The 13272-nt window shown below is 45.9% G+C and overlaps 1 protein-coding gene across 3 annotated transcripts in view; it reads left to right on the plus strand.

The window, feature by feature from the left end:
• The window catches only part of cdk19 (cyclin-dependent kinase 19), an 86698-nt gene that overhangs the window by 43367 nt on the left and 30059 nt on the right, over positions 1-13272 (plus strand). For 2 of the 3 annotated variants that reach the window (XM_034698841.1, XM_034698842.1), the window contains exons 3-4: positions 6068-6178; positions 6824-6964. In XM_034698841.1, the coding sequence (XP_034554732.1) occupies positions 6068-6178; positions 6824-6964 (252 nt within the window). Of the gene's footprint in view, positions 1-6067; positions 6179-6521; positions 6588-6823; positions 6965-13272 lie in introns of all 3 variants that reach the window. The other variant, XM_034698840.1, reaches the window with a different exon arrangement.

A 13272-nucleotide genomic window follows, 5' to 3' on the forward strand; every position in this document is an offset into this window, starting at 1 on the left:
CCCCACATGCGCCAACATAGAGCTCCCACATGAGCCCACATAGATCCCCCGAAGAGACTAACATGGAGCCCCCACATGAGCTAACATAGAGCCCCCACATGAGCTAACATGAAGCCCCCACATGAGCTAACATAGAGCCGACATAGAGCCCAAACATAAACCATCATAGAGCCCCCACATGAGCCGACATAGAGCCCCCACATGAGCCGACATAGAGCCCCCACATGAGCTAGCATAGAGCCTCCACCTGAGCTAACATAGAGCCCCCACATGAGCTAACATAGAGCCCCCACATGAGCCGACATAGAGCCCCCACATGAGCTTACATAGAGCCCCCACATGAGCTAACATAGAGCCCCCACATGAGCTAACATAGAGCTCCCACATGAGCCGACATAGATCCCCCAAAGAGACTAACATAGAGCCTCCACATGAGCTAACATAGAGCCCCCACATGAGCTAACATAGAGCCCCCACATGAGCTAACATGGAGCCCCCACATGAGCTAACATAGAGCCCCCACATGAGCTAACATAGAGCCCCCACATGAGCTAACATAGAGCCCCCACATGAGCTAACATGGAGCCCCCACATGAGCTAACATAGAGCCCCCACATGAGCCGACATAGAGCCCCCACATGAGCTAACATAGAGCCCCCACGTGAGCTAACATAGAGCCCCCACGTGAGCTAACATGGAGCCCCCACATGAGCTGACAAAGAGCCCCCACATGAGCTAACTTATGGCCCCACATGAGCTAACATAGAGCCCCCACATGAGCTAATATGGAGCCCCAACATGAGCTAACATAGAGCCCCCACATGAGCTAACATGGAGCCCCCACATAAGCTAACATAGAGCCCCCACATGAGCTAACATAGAGCCCCCACATGAGCTAACATAGAGCCCCCACATGAGCTAACATGGAGCCCCCACATGAGCTAACATAGAGCCCCCACATGAGCCGACATAGAGCCCCCACATGAGCTAACATAGAGCCCCCACATGAGCTAACATGGAGCCCCCACATGAGCTAACTTAGGGCCCCACATGAGCTAACATAGAGCCCCCACATGAGCTAACATGGAGCCCCCACATGAGCTAACATAGAGCCCCCACATGAGCTAACATAGAGCCCCCACATGAGCTAACCTAGAGCCCCCACGTGAGCTAACAAGAAGCCCCCACATGAGCTAACCTAGAGCCCCCACATGAGCTAACACTGAGCACCCACATGAGCTAACATAGAGCCCCCACATGAGCTAACATGAAGCCCCCACATGAGCTAACTTAGGGCCCCACATGAGCTAACATAGAGCCCCCACATGAACTAACATGGAGCCCCCACATGAGCTAACATAGAGCCCCCACATGAGCTAACATGAAGCCCAAACATAAACCATCATAGAGCCCCCACATGAGCCGACATAGAGCCCCCACAAGAGCCGACATAGAGCCCCCACATGAGCTAACATAGAGCCCCCACATGAGCTAACATAGAGCCCCCACATGAGCTAACATAGAGCCGACATAGAGCCCAAACATAAACCATCATAGAGCCCCCACATTAGCCGACATAGAGCCACCACATTAGCTAACATGGAGCCCAAACATAAACCATCATAGAGCCCCCACATGAGCCGACATAGAGCCCCCACAAGAGCCGACATAGAGCCCCCACATGAGCTAACATAGAGCCCCCACATGAGCTAACATGAAGCCCCCACATGAGCTAACATAGAGCCGACATAGAGCCCAAACATAAACCATCATAGAGCCCCCACATGAGCCGACGTAGAGCCCCCACATTAGCTAACATGGAGCCCAAACATGAACCATCATAGAGCCCTGACATGAGCCGACATAGAGCCCCCACATGAGCCAACATAGAGCCCCTACATGAGCCGACATAGCGCCCCCACATGCGCCAACATAGAGCTCCCACATGAGCCCACATAGATCCCCCGAAGAGACTAACATAGAGCCCCCAGTGAGCTAACATGGAGCCCAAACATGAACCACCATAGAGCCCCTACATGACATGACATAGAGCCCCCACATGAGCTGACATAAAGCCCCCACATGACATGACATAGAGCCCCCACATGAGCTGACATAAAGCCCCCACATGAGCTGACATAGAGCCACCCATGAGCTAACATAGAGCCCCCATATGATCTAACATAGAGCCCCCACATGAGCTAACATGGAGCCCCCACATGATCTAACATAGAGCCCCCGAATAGGCTAACCCAGAGCCCCCACATGAGCCGACAGAGCCCAAACATGAACCATCATAGAGCCCCCACATGAGCTAACATGGAGCCCTGACATGAGCCGACATGGAGCCCCCACATGAGCTAACATCGAGCCCCAACATGAGCTAACATGGAGCCAAAACATGAACCATCATAGATCCCCTACATGAACAGACATAGAGCCCCCACATGAGCTGACATAGAGCTCCCACATGAGGTGACATAGAGCCCCCACATGAGCTAATATAGAGCTCCCACATGAGCCGACATAGAGCCCCAACATGAGCCGACATGGAGTCCCCACATGAGTTAACATGCAGCCCAAACATGAGCTAACATTGAGCCCAAACATGGAGCCAACATATGAGCCGACATAGAGGCCCCACATGAGCCAACATGGAGACTCCACATGAGCTAACATGGAGCCCCAACATGGAGCCAACATATGAGCCGACATAGAGACAGCCAACATGGAGCCCTCATATGATCTAACATGGAGCCCCAACATGAAATAAACCAAAAACCGAATGAACTTTTATATTGCCATGAATAGAAACCTGAGTATTGGAAACACACTTTCTAAATCTTTGCTCTGCTTCCTCTGTGTCTATCTGCAGGTTAGAGACAGTGTGAATCATAACACTCTGCACACATAAATAATTCTTCCATTATTTTTTGGGGGGTCACTGTGGACTGTTTTGAGTCCTGTCCCCCTCCCTCTCCGTGCACCCTACAGATACGGAGGCCTGTGTGGAGGGCTTGATTGATGGATGATGGAGCCTTTGATGGATCAGGGGCTCAGTGTGAACAGGAGTGGGTGAAGCCTGTGAATCAGTAACAGAGGAAAGGAGAGCTGCAGTGATGGTGCTGGGTTAGTCAGAATGGGGGTAAACCATCTAAAGCATGGGTGTCTGTTACTGTGTTTGTGATGTACCTGATGGAAAACCATTATTATGTAGTATTAAACCAGAGAGTGCTCTGAACATGTGCTCACACTTTGTGACATATAAATGAAATGTGTTAATGTTTAATATAACCTGTTAGCTGCTGTTTCAGCCTTGAGAAGGACTGTTAGTTATTTGTGAACGATACAACATGATGACACGTGCGTTGTGTTTCCTGGAGAGCGCCTCATCTTGTGCTCCAGCTTGCCTCAGGAAACATACATGGAACATTTCAAATTCATAAAGAATGTCAAAATGTAATGTGTAATCAAGCTTCAACAAAAATCTGACTGAATCTAAAGACATAAAAACTCCAGATTCAGAAAGTTATGCATTTACAATGGTCTCTGAGTGCTGAGTCACAAAACACTTCAGAATCAGGAGTAGTTAGTTAGTTAGTTAGTTATTGAACCGGTCCTGGGGAAAGTTAGTGAACTGGTCCTGGGGAAAGTTAGTGAACTGGTCCTGGGGAAAGTTAGTGAACCGGTCCTGGGGAAAGTCAGTGAACCAGTCCTGGGGAAAGTTAGTGAACCAGTCCTGGGGAAAGTCAGTGAACCAGTCCTGGGGAAAGTTAGTGAACCAGTCCTGGGGAAAGTTAGTGAACCAGTCCTGGGGAAAGTCAGTGAACCAGTCCTGGGGAAAGTTAGTGAACCAGTCCTGGGGAGAGGTCAGTGAACCAGTCCTGGGGAAAGTCAGTGAACCAGTCCTGGGGAAAGTTAGTGAACCAGTCCTGGGGAAAGTTAGTGAACCAGTCCTGGGGAAAGTCAGTGAACCAGTCCTGGGGAAAGTTAGTGAACCAGTCCTGGGGAAAGTTAGTGAGCCAGTCCTGGGGAAAGTCAGTGAACCAGTCCTGGGGAAAGTTAGTGAACCAGTCCTGGGGAAAGTTAGTGAACCAGTCCTGGGGAAAGTCAGTGAACCAGTCCTGGGGAAAGTCAGTGAACCAGTCCTGGGGAAAGTTAGTGAACCAGTCCTGGGGAGAGGTCAGTGAACCAGTCCTGGGGAAAGTCAGTGAACCAGTCCTGGGGAAAGTTAGTGAACCAGTCCTGGGGAAAGTCAGTGAACCAGTCCTGGGGAAAGTCAGTGAACCAGTCCTGGGGAAAGTTAGTGAACCAGTCCTGGGGAAAGTTAGTGAACCAGTCCTGGGAAAAGTTAGTGAGAGGGTCCTGGGGACAGTCAGTGAACCAGTCCTGGGGAAAGTTATTGAACCGGTCCTGAGGAAAGTTAGTGAACCGGTCTTGAGGAAAGTTATTGAATCTCTCCTGAGGAAAGTTAGTGAACCGGTCCTGGGGAAAGTTAGTGAACCGGTCCTGGGGAAAGTTTGTGGACCGGTCCTGAGGAAAGTTATTGAATCGGTCTTGAGGAAAGTTAGTCAGCTGGGCCTGGGGAAAGTTAGTGGAACCGTCCTGGGGAAAGTTTGTGGACCAGTCCTGGGGAAAGTTAGTGAACCAGTCCTGGGGAAAGTAAGTGAACAAAGTCCTGGGGAAAGTCAGTGAACCAGTTCTGGGGAAAGTCAGTGAACCAGTCCTGGGGAAAGTTATTGAACCGGTCCTGAGGAAAGTTATTGAATCTCTCCTGAGGAAAGTTAGTGAACCAGTCCTGGGGAAAGTTATTGAACCGGTCCTGGGGAAAGTCAGTGAACCAGTCCTGGGAAAAGTTAGTTAACGGGTCCTGGGGACAGTCAGTGAACCAGTCCTGGGGAAAGTTATTGAACCGGTCCTGAGGAAAGTTAGTGAACCGGTCTTGAGGAAAGTTATTGAATCTCTCCTGAGGAAAGTTAGTGAACCGGTCCTGGGGAAAGTTAGTGAACCGGTCCTGGGGAAAGTTAGTGAACCGGTCCTGGGGAAAGTTTGTGGACCGGTCCTGAGGAAAGTTATTGAATCGGTCCTGAGGAAAGTTAGTCAGCTGGTCCTGGGGAAAGTTAGGGAACCAGTCCTTGGGAAAGTTTGTGGACCGGTCCTGGGGAAAGTAAGTGAACCGGTCCTGAGGAAAATTAGTGAACCGGTCCTGTGGAAGAGTTAGCGAACCAGTCCTGAGGAAAGTTAGTGAACGGGTCCTGGGGAAATTTAGTGAACCATTCTTGGGGGAAGTAAGTGAACCGGTCCTGGGGAAAGTTAGTGAACTGGTCCTGGGGAAAGTTAGTGGAACCGCATTGGGGAAAGTAAGTGAACAGGTCCTATGGAAAGCTAGTGGACCGGTCCTGGGGAAAATTAGTGAACTGGTCCTGTGGAAAGTTTTATGGACCGGTCCTGGGGAAAGTTAGTTAAAAAGTTTCTTCAAATCTACCACAGTTAGGAAAATAGAAGAATGGCAACAAGCTGTCATCTTCAGCGGTGGATGTGCAGACAGGGACACATGAGCACAGCGGTGAAAAGAGCAGTGAGACAGATATACAGACAGATTACAGGCAGTACGTGATTAGTAAACAAGCTAACAGCTAAGACAACACTGAGGGGAGCTGGCTGAGACGTCAGGAGACGGTCTGAGCAGGAGCGGAGTAGTTTTGTTGAACATGTGTGCATGTGACTCAGTGTTTCATTTCTGATTAGTTAAATATTTATTACATAATAAATATCAGGTTAAACCAGCCCACTTAAAACTCAGTGTGAAAACGTGTTAAAAAAACGTAATTGAACATATTTAAAAAAATGGGTCAAAGTTGAGTTCTCATATTTTGACATAGTTTTTAGTATGGTCTGAAATATCATGGATAGAACGTTTTTGTTGATTTGGGTTCCCAGAGGCTTTAACATACAAACCACAGGAGCACCGATATCAGGGTGTCAGGATGCTGTGCATTGTGCTCAGATGTTTTCACTTCCTGTCTCACGGGACCGTCCTCATTATTCTTTGTGCTGTGTCTTCCAGCTGTTACGAGAACTGAAGCACCCGAACGTCATTGCCCTGCAGAAAGTGTTTCTGTCCCACAGCGACAGGAAGGTGTGGCTCCTGTTCGACTACGCCGAGCATGACCTGTGGGTGAGTGTGTCTGTGCTAATGGTACTGCTGACACTACAGCTGTGTGTGTGTACGTTAAACACATACACCTGTTGTCTCAAGTACCACAAGACCCTGTGCATCTTAGCTGTGTGTGTTTCATTGTTATTAAAGTCTGTATTTCTGTCCACAAACAATGAAACACCTCCTGAATGTTCAGACTCAAAGCAGGTCAGCAGCGTTCAGACAGACAGAGCTTCACAGGCTCTTTAACACTGAAGACGTTTTAATGTATCATTGGGGGGGGTGAGGAAGGTTATATAACTTAATTTAATAAATGTTTTTTAAGATGCATGTCTTTGCTGTTTTTGTGCTCTCCTTCCAGACTTTTGAAATATTTCCTCTGCACCATGTTGGCCCCACAGTACCAGCCAGTGTCCAGCATCAACCTGTACATTTGACTGTTTTAATATATCAAACATGTCAGTTAGACGGACAAGATTTTGGGATCAATGTGTCCACATGTTATAGCATGTTATCTGATGTCCTGTGTCTTCACTGAAAGTATGGTAATGATAATGGTCGGCCTCGCCCCAGGCCAGCTCAGCCAGCTAGAAGTTATTTTTCTGGTGGATTCTGTCTGAGCTGACAGGAAGTAGTGAGCTGAAACCTTTCTCCACCTCGCAGCACATCATCAAGTTCCACCGTGCCTCCAAGGCCAACAAGAAGCCCATGCAGCTGCCTCGAGGGATGGTGAAGTCTCTCCTGTATCAGATCCTGGACGGGATCCATTACCTCCACGCCAACTGGGTTCTCCACAGGGATCTGGTGAGTGGCTATATTAGCTTCACTGCTCCAGTTTCCCCGCCTAGGCGTACACACACACACACACACACACACACACACACACACACACACACACACACACACACACACACACACACACACACACACTGACAAGCAGCAGCTTCAGCACAGAACAGTCTCTAAAAGCAGCAGCGTTAACGTGGTAGTAACTCTGCTATGAGAGGTTCAATCTCAGAAATCAACATGAAATACAAAAAAACAGATCTGAACCAGGAAACCTGTAATCAAGAACAGAGAGGCTCTGAGGGTGTAGATACTTTTGATTATGTCATATGTAAAGCTCTGGAGAATGATTATCCCACTAGCTCTAATGCTAACGTTAGCTTATTTTAACATTGATTAATCCATTTTTTTTTATAAAGCACCAAATCCCAACAAACGTTCTCCTCAGACTCTTTCCAAACAGAGCAGGTCTAGACCGTACTCTATGTTCTATTATTAAAAAAAGACCCAACATCAAGACAGGATAAGATCCAGTCCCATCTAACAGACAGGACTCACTCTGATCTCATCTTAATCCACCATGAGCAGAGCACTTTGCAGCATTTAGCTTGTTATGAGAGCAGACCTGATGAAGACAATAAAACATGTTTAGTGAGTGCTATAATAAGCTAGCTGCGCAGAGTATGAGTCAGGATTAGTGCAAGTAGGCTAACGTGTTATTTAGTGAAAAAACTGGGGATGTATAGTTGATCAAATGTGGTCACCCTATTTACTCAGCACCAGAATAATGAGTCACTGAAATAGATTATTCATATTTTTATTACTGTTGGTCTGTAATGTGGGTCACATGTTGTGTCCTCGCTGTAGTTCAGCCTCCCTCCTGGCCCCGTTCATTCTTCCCTGAACACGGATCAGTCGTCCTGTCCCCTTTGCAGAAAAACAGCCCCAAAGCATGAGGTTTCCACCCCCATGCTTCACACTAGGTATGGTGTTCTTGGGATGCAACTCAGCATTCTTCTTCCTCCAAACACGACGAGTTGAGTTTTTCCTCCGTGTAGTTCTGGGATTCTTGCTCACCGTTCTCATGATCATTTTGACCCCACAGGATGAGATCTTGCGTGGGGCCCCAGATCGAGGGAGATCATCAATGGTCTTGTATGTCTTCCATTTTCTTACAATTGCTCCCACAGTTGATTTATTCACACCAACCTGCTTGCCTATTGTAGATTCACTCTTCCCAGCCTGGTGCAGGTCCACAATTTTCTTCCTGGTGTCCTTGGACAGCTCTTTGGTCTTGGCCATGGTTGAGTTTGGAGTCTGACTGTTTGAGGCTGTGGACAGGTGTCTTTTATACAGATAACCAGTTCAAACAGGTTCCATTAATACAGGTAACGAGTGGAGGACAGGTTTGTGGGTGACCAAATACTTATTTTCCACCATCATTTACAAAACAATTCTTTAAAAATCCTACAATGTGATTTCCTGGATTTTTTTTTCTAATTTTGTCTCTCATAGTTGAAGTGTGCCTCTGATGAAAATGACAGACCTCTCTCATCTTTCTAAGTGGGAGAACTTGCAAAATCAGTGGCTGACTAAATACTTTTTTGTCCCACTGTATCTCTATTCTAAAATCCCTTCAGGGAACACTTATATAAGCCAAGAGACAGGACCAGAAGAAAAGTAAATAAATAATATAAGTAAAGTAAATCAAGTAAAATAAAATACAACAAGATTAATATAATGAAATAAGAATTGTGATAATAATGTCAGTGATAATAACATTCACAATACTGACGGTATAACATACATTAACAATATGAATACCAGTAACACTGAAAAATCTGTAGCAATAAACCAAGGGGATGGTAGTTAGCATTTATCTTGTAAATTGTAATCTAGCTGTTGTTGTGTACTCTATTTATTTTTGCCAAAGTCCTTTGAATTTATCCATCTCTAATCTGGTCAAATAAGTCAGTTTTTCCATGGTATAAACTCTTTGCATCACTTCAGCCCAATCCTTGACCTTAGGTGTCTCTGTCGTAAGCCATTTTTGTGTTATGGCTTTTTAACTTGAAATTAACATTACCTTAAACATATATTTGTCTGCAAAGCCTGTAAGTTCTACTGTCATTTTTCCAAGATATAATAGTTCAAAGGTAAGTGGAAGTGTAGTCCTCAGAATGATCTCGGTACTTTTCTGAAGCTCCAGCCAGTAAGATGTAATTAAAGGTCAACCCCAAAATATATGAAATTGATTTGCCCTCCCTTCTCCACACTTCCTCCAACACCTTGTGTCTTTATACTTTTGTTGTGATGGTGTAATGAAGTACCTCAGGATATTCTTCCAACCAAACTCTCTCTCCATGAGAGGGAGCAGGTTGTTATCCATATTTGCTCATTCATCCCTTCCCACTCATCCACCACTTCTCTTTTATATACAGTGTCATTTCCTTTTAGATCTTCCAAGCAAGTATATAGTTTTGATATTAACTTCCTGCCTGTCTGTGAATCATATGCAAAAATAAACATTTGAAAGATTCCTAAATCCACCTCCTCTAGGATGTCCACAGTTATCATTTTCTCTGAATAATGTCTCAATTGTAAATATCAGTAGAAATCTTGGTTTTGAAATCATACTGATCTTTAGTTGCTGAAAGCTTGTGACTTTTTTTTTCCCTCTAAGAGTTCCTAGTGCGTTTTTGGTCCTCTTTCCCATGATCTAAATCCTCTATCTGTTCTATTAGGTATGAATTCTGAGTCGTATGCAATCCATCACAGTACCTTATGAGCCTTCAACTTATTTTTGGTGATTAGTTCAAACCAGATTTTAAGAGATATACCTAACCATGGATTGATGTTCTCTTTAAGTTTTTTCCTTAGATTGTTATCACCTATTATAGCTTGTACGAGAACATCAGTCACTCTGGTTAGCTTTAGGGATTGTTGCAGGTGATTCAACAAGTTTGATTAGTGACTGTAGATATAACAGGGTTTTACCAGTGAGGGATTTGTAAATGAATAGAAACCAGTGTGTTAGTCTGCGAGAGTGGAGTGAGGGCCAGTTCAGCTGAGAGTGCAGGTGACAGTGGTGAGTGGTGAATGGGGCTCCAGTGACAAAACGGATAGCAGCGTGGTAAATGACATCCAGTTTGTGAAGGAGAGTGTTGGAAGCAGACCTGTAGGCTGTCACCGTAATCAAGAATTGGGAGGACTGTCATCTGAACCAGAAACTGTTTAGCAGAGTGTGTGAAGGAGGATTTGTTGTGATAGAGAAAACCAATACGGGATTTGACCTTAGTGAGTAGTGTGTTGATGTGTGCTTCAAAAGAAAGTTTGCAGTCAAGCCAGATCCCTAGGTATTTGTAACTGTCAACAAACTCAATCTCTGACCCATCCAGGGAGGAGATTTTGAGGGGGCTGTTGGGCAATGGTATGTTTTTGTTAAAAACCATACATTTAGTTTTATTGGAATTTAAAACCAAATGGAGCCTCATGAAAGCGTGTTGGACACTATGGAAACTGGCCTGTAATGTGGACAGTGCTGTGGTCAGGGAGGAGCCAGGCGTATAAATAATTGTGTCATCTGCATATAGATGGACATGAGAATCACCTGCTGCAAGGGCAATGTCATTAACATAAATGTTGAACAGTGTAGGACCCAATATACTCCCTTGTGGGACACCAAGAGAAAGAGGCAGGGGATCTGAAAGGAGCCCCTCCACCCTTACAGACTGAAGACCATCGGAGCAGTAATTCTCAAACCAGGCAAGACAGCTCTCAGAAAGTCCGATATCTCTAAGCCTGTCTAGCAGTATGCCGTGGTCCTCAGAGTCAAATGCCTTGGCCAAATCAACAAATGCAGCTACACAATACTCTTTGCTATCAATGGCACATATGATGTCATTGGTGACTTTAAGCGAAGCCGTCATGCAGCTGTGCCTGGATCTGAAGCCAGACTGAGCCTGGTTAAGGATGTTGTGAGTCTCCAGATGGTGCATTAGCTGTTTGTTGACCTGCTTCTCCATTATTTTGGAGAGACAGGGCAACATGGAGATAGGTCTGTAACAATTCAAGTCTGAATTATCACCCCCTTTGAAAAGTGGGGTGACAGAAGCAGACTTCCAGTCCTTCGGGATGTCTGGGCACGCTCAATGTTGAATTCAAGTGTTGTAGGAAGTTCCAGTTTTTCTCTTAGCAGTGCCTCGACGAAGGCGATCATAGACTGGGAATTCTCTTCTGCTCCTTCTTTTATTCCGTGAATCCTAGTGTTATCCCGTCTCGATCGCCCCTCCTGGTCTGTCAGTCTACTTTGGAGTTTTTTCTGTATCTCCAGGAGCTCCGGTGTGGCACCCTCAATCCCCTGAGCACGGTCCTCTACCTCCACTATCCGCTTTTCGGCCTTGTCTATTCTGCCGTTTGCCTTGTTAATATCCTCTCGAATGTCTCGAGAAAGTCTCTTATCTCTTGCAGAATAAGATTCAGGTCAGCCATGCTTTCTTTTTTTTTTGCCAGTTCTGTTTATTGAGCAAAATTCAATGACATTGTAATTTGCGTACAAATTTACAGTTTTTAGTTTTTCATTTAAACGGAAAAAAGGAAAGAAAGAAAGAAAAAACCAAAACAACACAACGAGACTGTGAAAACGACTCTCCTTACGGGAGAAACAAGGTGCATACATGTGCATAGTTATATACCTGTAGAGGTACAGGTATAGATACAGAATAACCTGAACATTTACAATATGAATATATAAATCCCAGAACTCAAAAAGAAAAATAATCCCTTCCTTCCCAGCCCAGCTCAGCAGGAGAAATGAACGCACACAAACGTGGGAATACAGCAATGATGAAAGAAATGAATAAGACACCTCTTAGTCCGGCAGAGTCTGCAGATCTCTAGCATGTGAAAGAAAGGGTTTCCATTTGTGAAAGAACTTGTCAGTGTTTCCTCTTAGAGTTTTAAAAAAGGAGACAGTATCCTGTAACCACTGTGCAACAGATGGAGGGTTGGGAGACTTCCTTTTTTTTCTTCTCTTGTCTGCATATATATTTCTGGTTTGTGTCATGTTTGTCACAAACTGTCAAATATTAATGCAATTTATTCTTGCAGCAAAAGAAAAGAAAGAAAACCTTTTTCTTCTGTGCTTGTGACTGTGTGCATGCAACCATCACCATCCCTCTTAGAACTCTGGCCTATCTTTTATTGACAGCTAATATCATGTTCTGTAAAAGAGGGCGTGCACACCTAGGTGGGCCAAAAAAAATAAATAAGAGAAAGTAAAAGAAAGATTACATCAGGATATACAAAGGGACAGGGAAAGAGAAGGAGAGAGAGACCTAAGACACTTAGATGGAGAGGGACCATCTCACCATGACGCCAAAAAAGCTCTGTGCGGTGATACTAATGATTAAGCAACCCTTAGTGTCCACAATCATTACTGAAGCTTGGGTCGCAGAGGGTTGCCGCCGTGCTGTGTTCTATTTGTGTAACGAGACCACCACTGGTGCAGATGATACCACTTGGGTCAGATCAGCCCAGCGGTTCAGCCCAGCACCCGGGCCGCGAGAACAGTCAGACCGAAGGATCCAACGCGCCGCGGGAGACCCAGGCCAGGGGACAAGCCAAGGACCCAGACCGGAAGCAAACAGGTACCGCCGGAGCACCCAGGGTGACCCCCAGGTCACCCAGCAGGAGGGGGGAGAGATCCCGCAGCCCCCCCAAGGAACACCTCCACAACACCGCCCCCACAGCCCCCCAAGACAGAGCCAAAGGAGCCACCAGGGCCGAGGGGGCCCAGCACCAGGAGCAGACAGCCAGGCAGCCGGGCAGGACCAGGACCAGAGCCCGCCAACCGGCACGCTGGAGTGGGGGGAGGGCGGAGGCGGCAGGGTTGGGAGACTTCCAATGTAAAAGAAACAGCGTCTAGCCAGAATTGAGGTAAAGTTAATGATTTCTTTTTGAATAGAATTGAAATTACTTGATACATCTGGAGTCCCAAAGATAGCTATTAGTGGGCAAGGTTGTAAGTGTAAACCGAATGACTGACAAAGTATCCAGACCAAAAGTTTCTGAAGTGTGGACAGAGAAAGAACATGTGGCTTAAGTGACAGTTTGAACTTGAACACCAGTCACATTTGTCCTCTACCTCTTTATAAAACTCAGAAAGTCTTGATTTAAAGAAATGAACCCTGTGTACAACCTTAAAATGAATGAGAGTAAGACGTGCACAAGAGGCAACAGTACGCATCCCTCTTACAACATCCTCCCACCACTCCTCACTTAGATGAAGTCCCAACTCTGCCTGCCAAGCCAGTCTAGTTCTAGTG

This window comes from Notolabrus celidotus, chromosome 13, assembly GCF_009762535.1.
Source record: "Notolabrus celidotus isolate fNotCel1 chromosome 13, fNotCel1.pri, whole genome shotgun sequence".
NCBI lineage: Eukaryota > Metazoa > Chordata > Actinopteri > Labriformes > Labridae > Notolabrus > Notolabrus celidotus.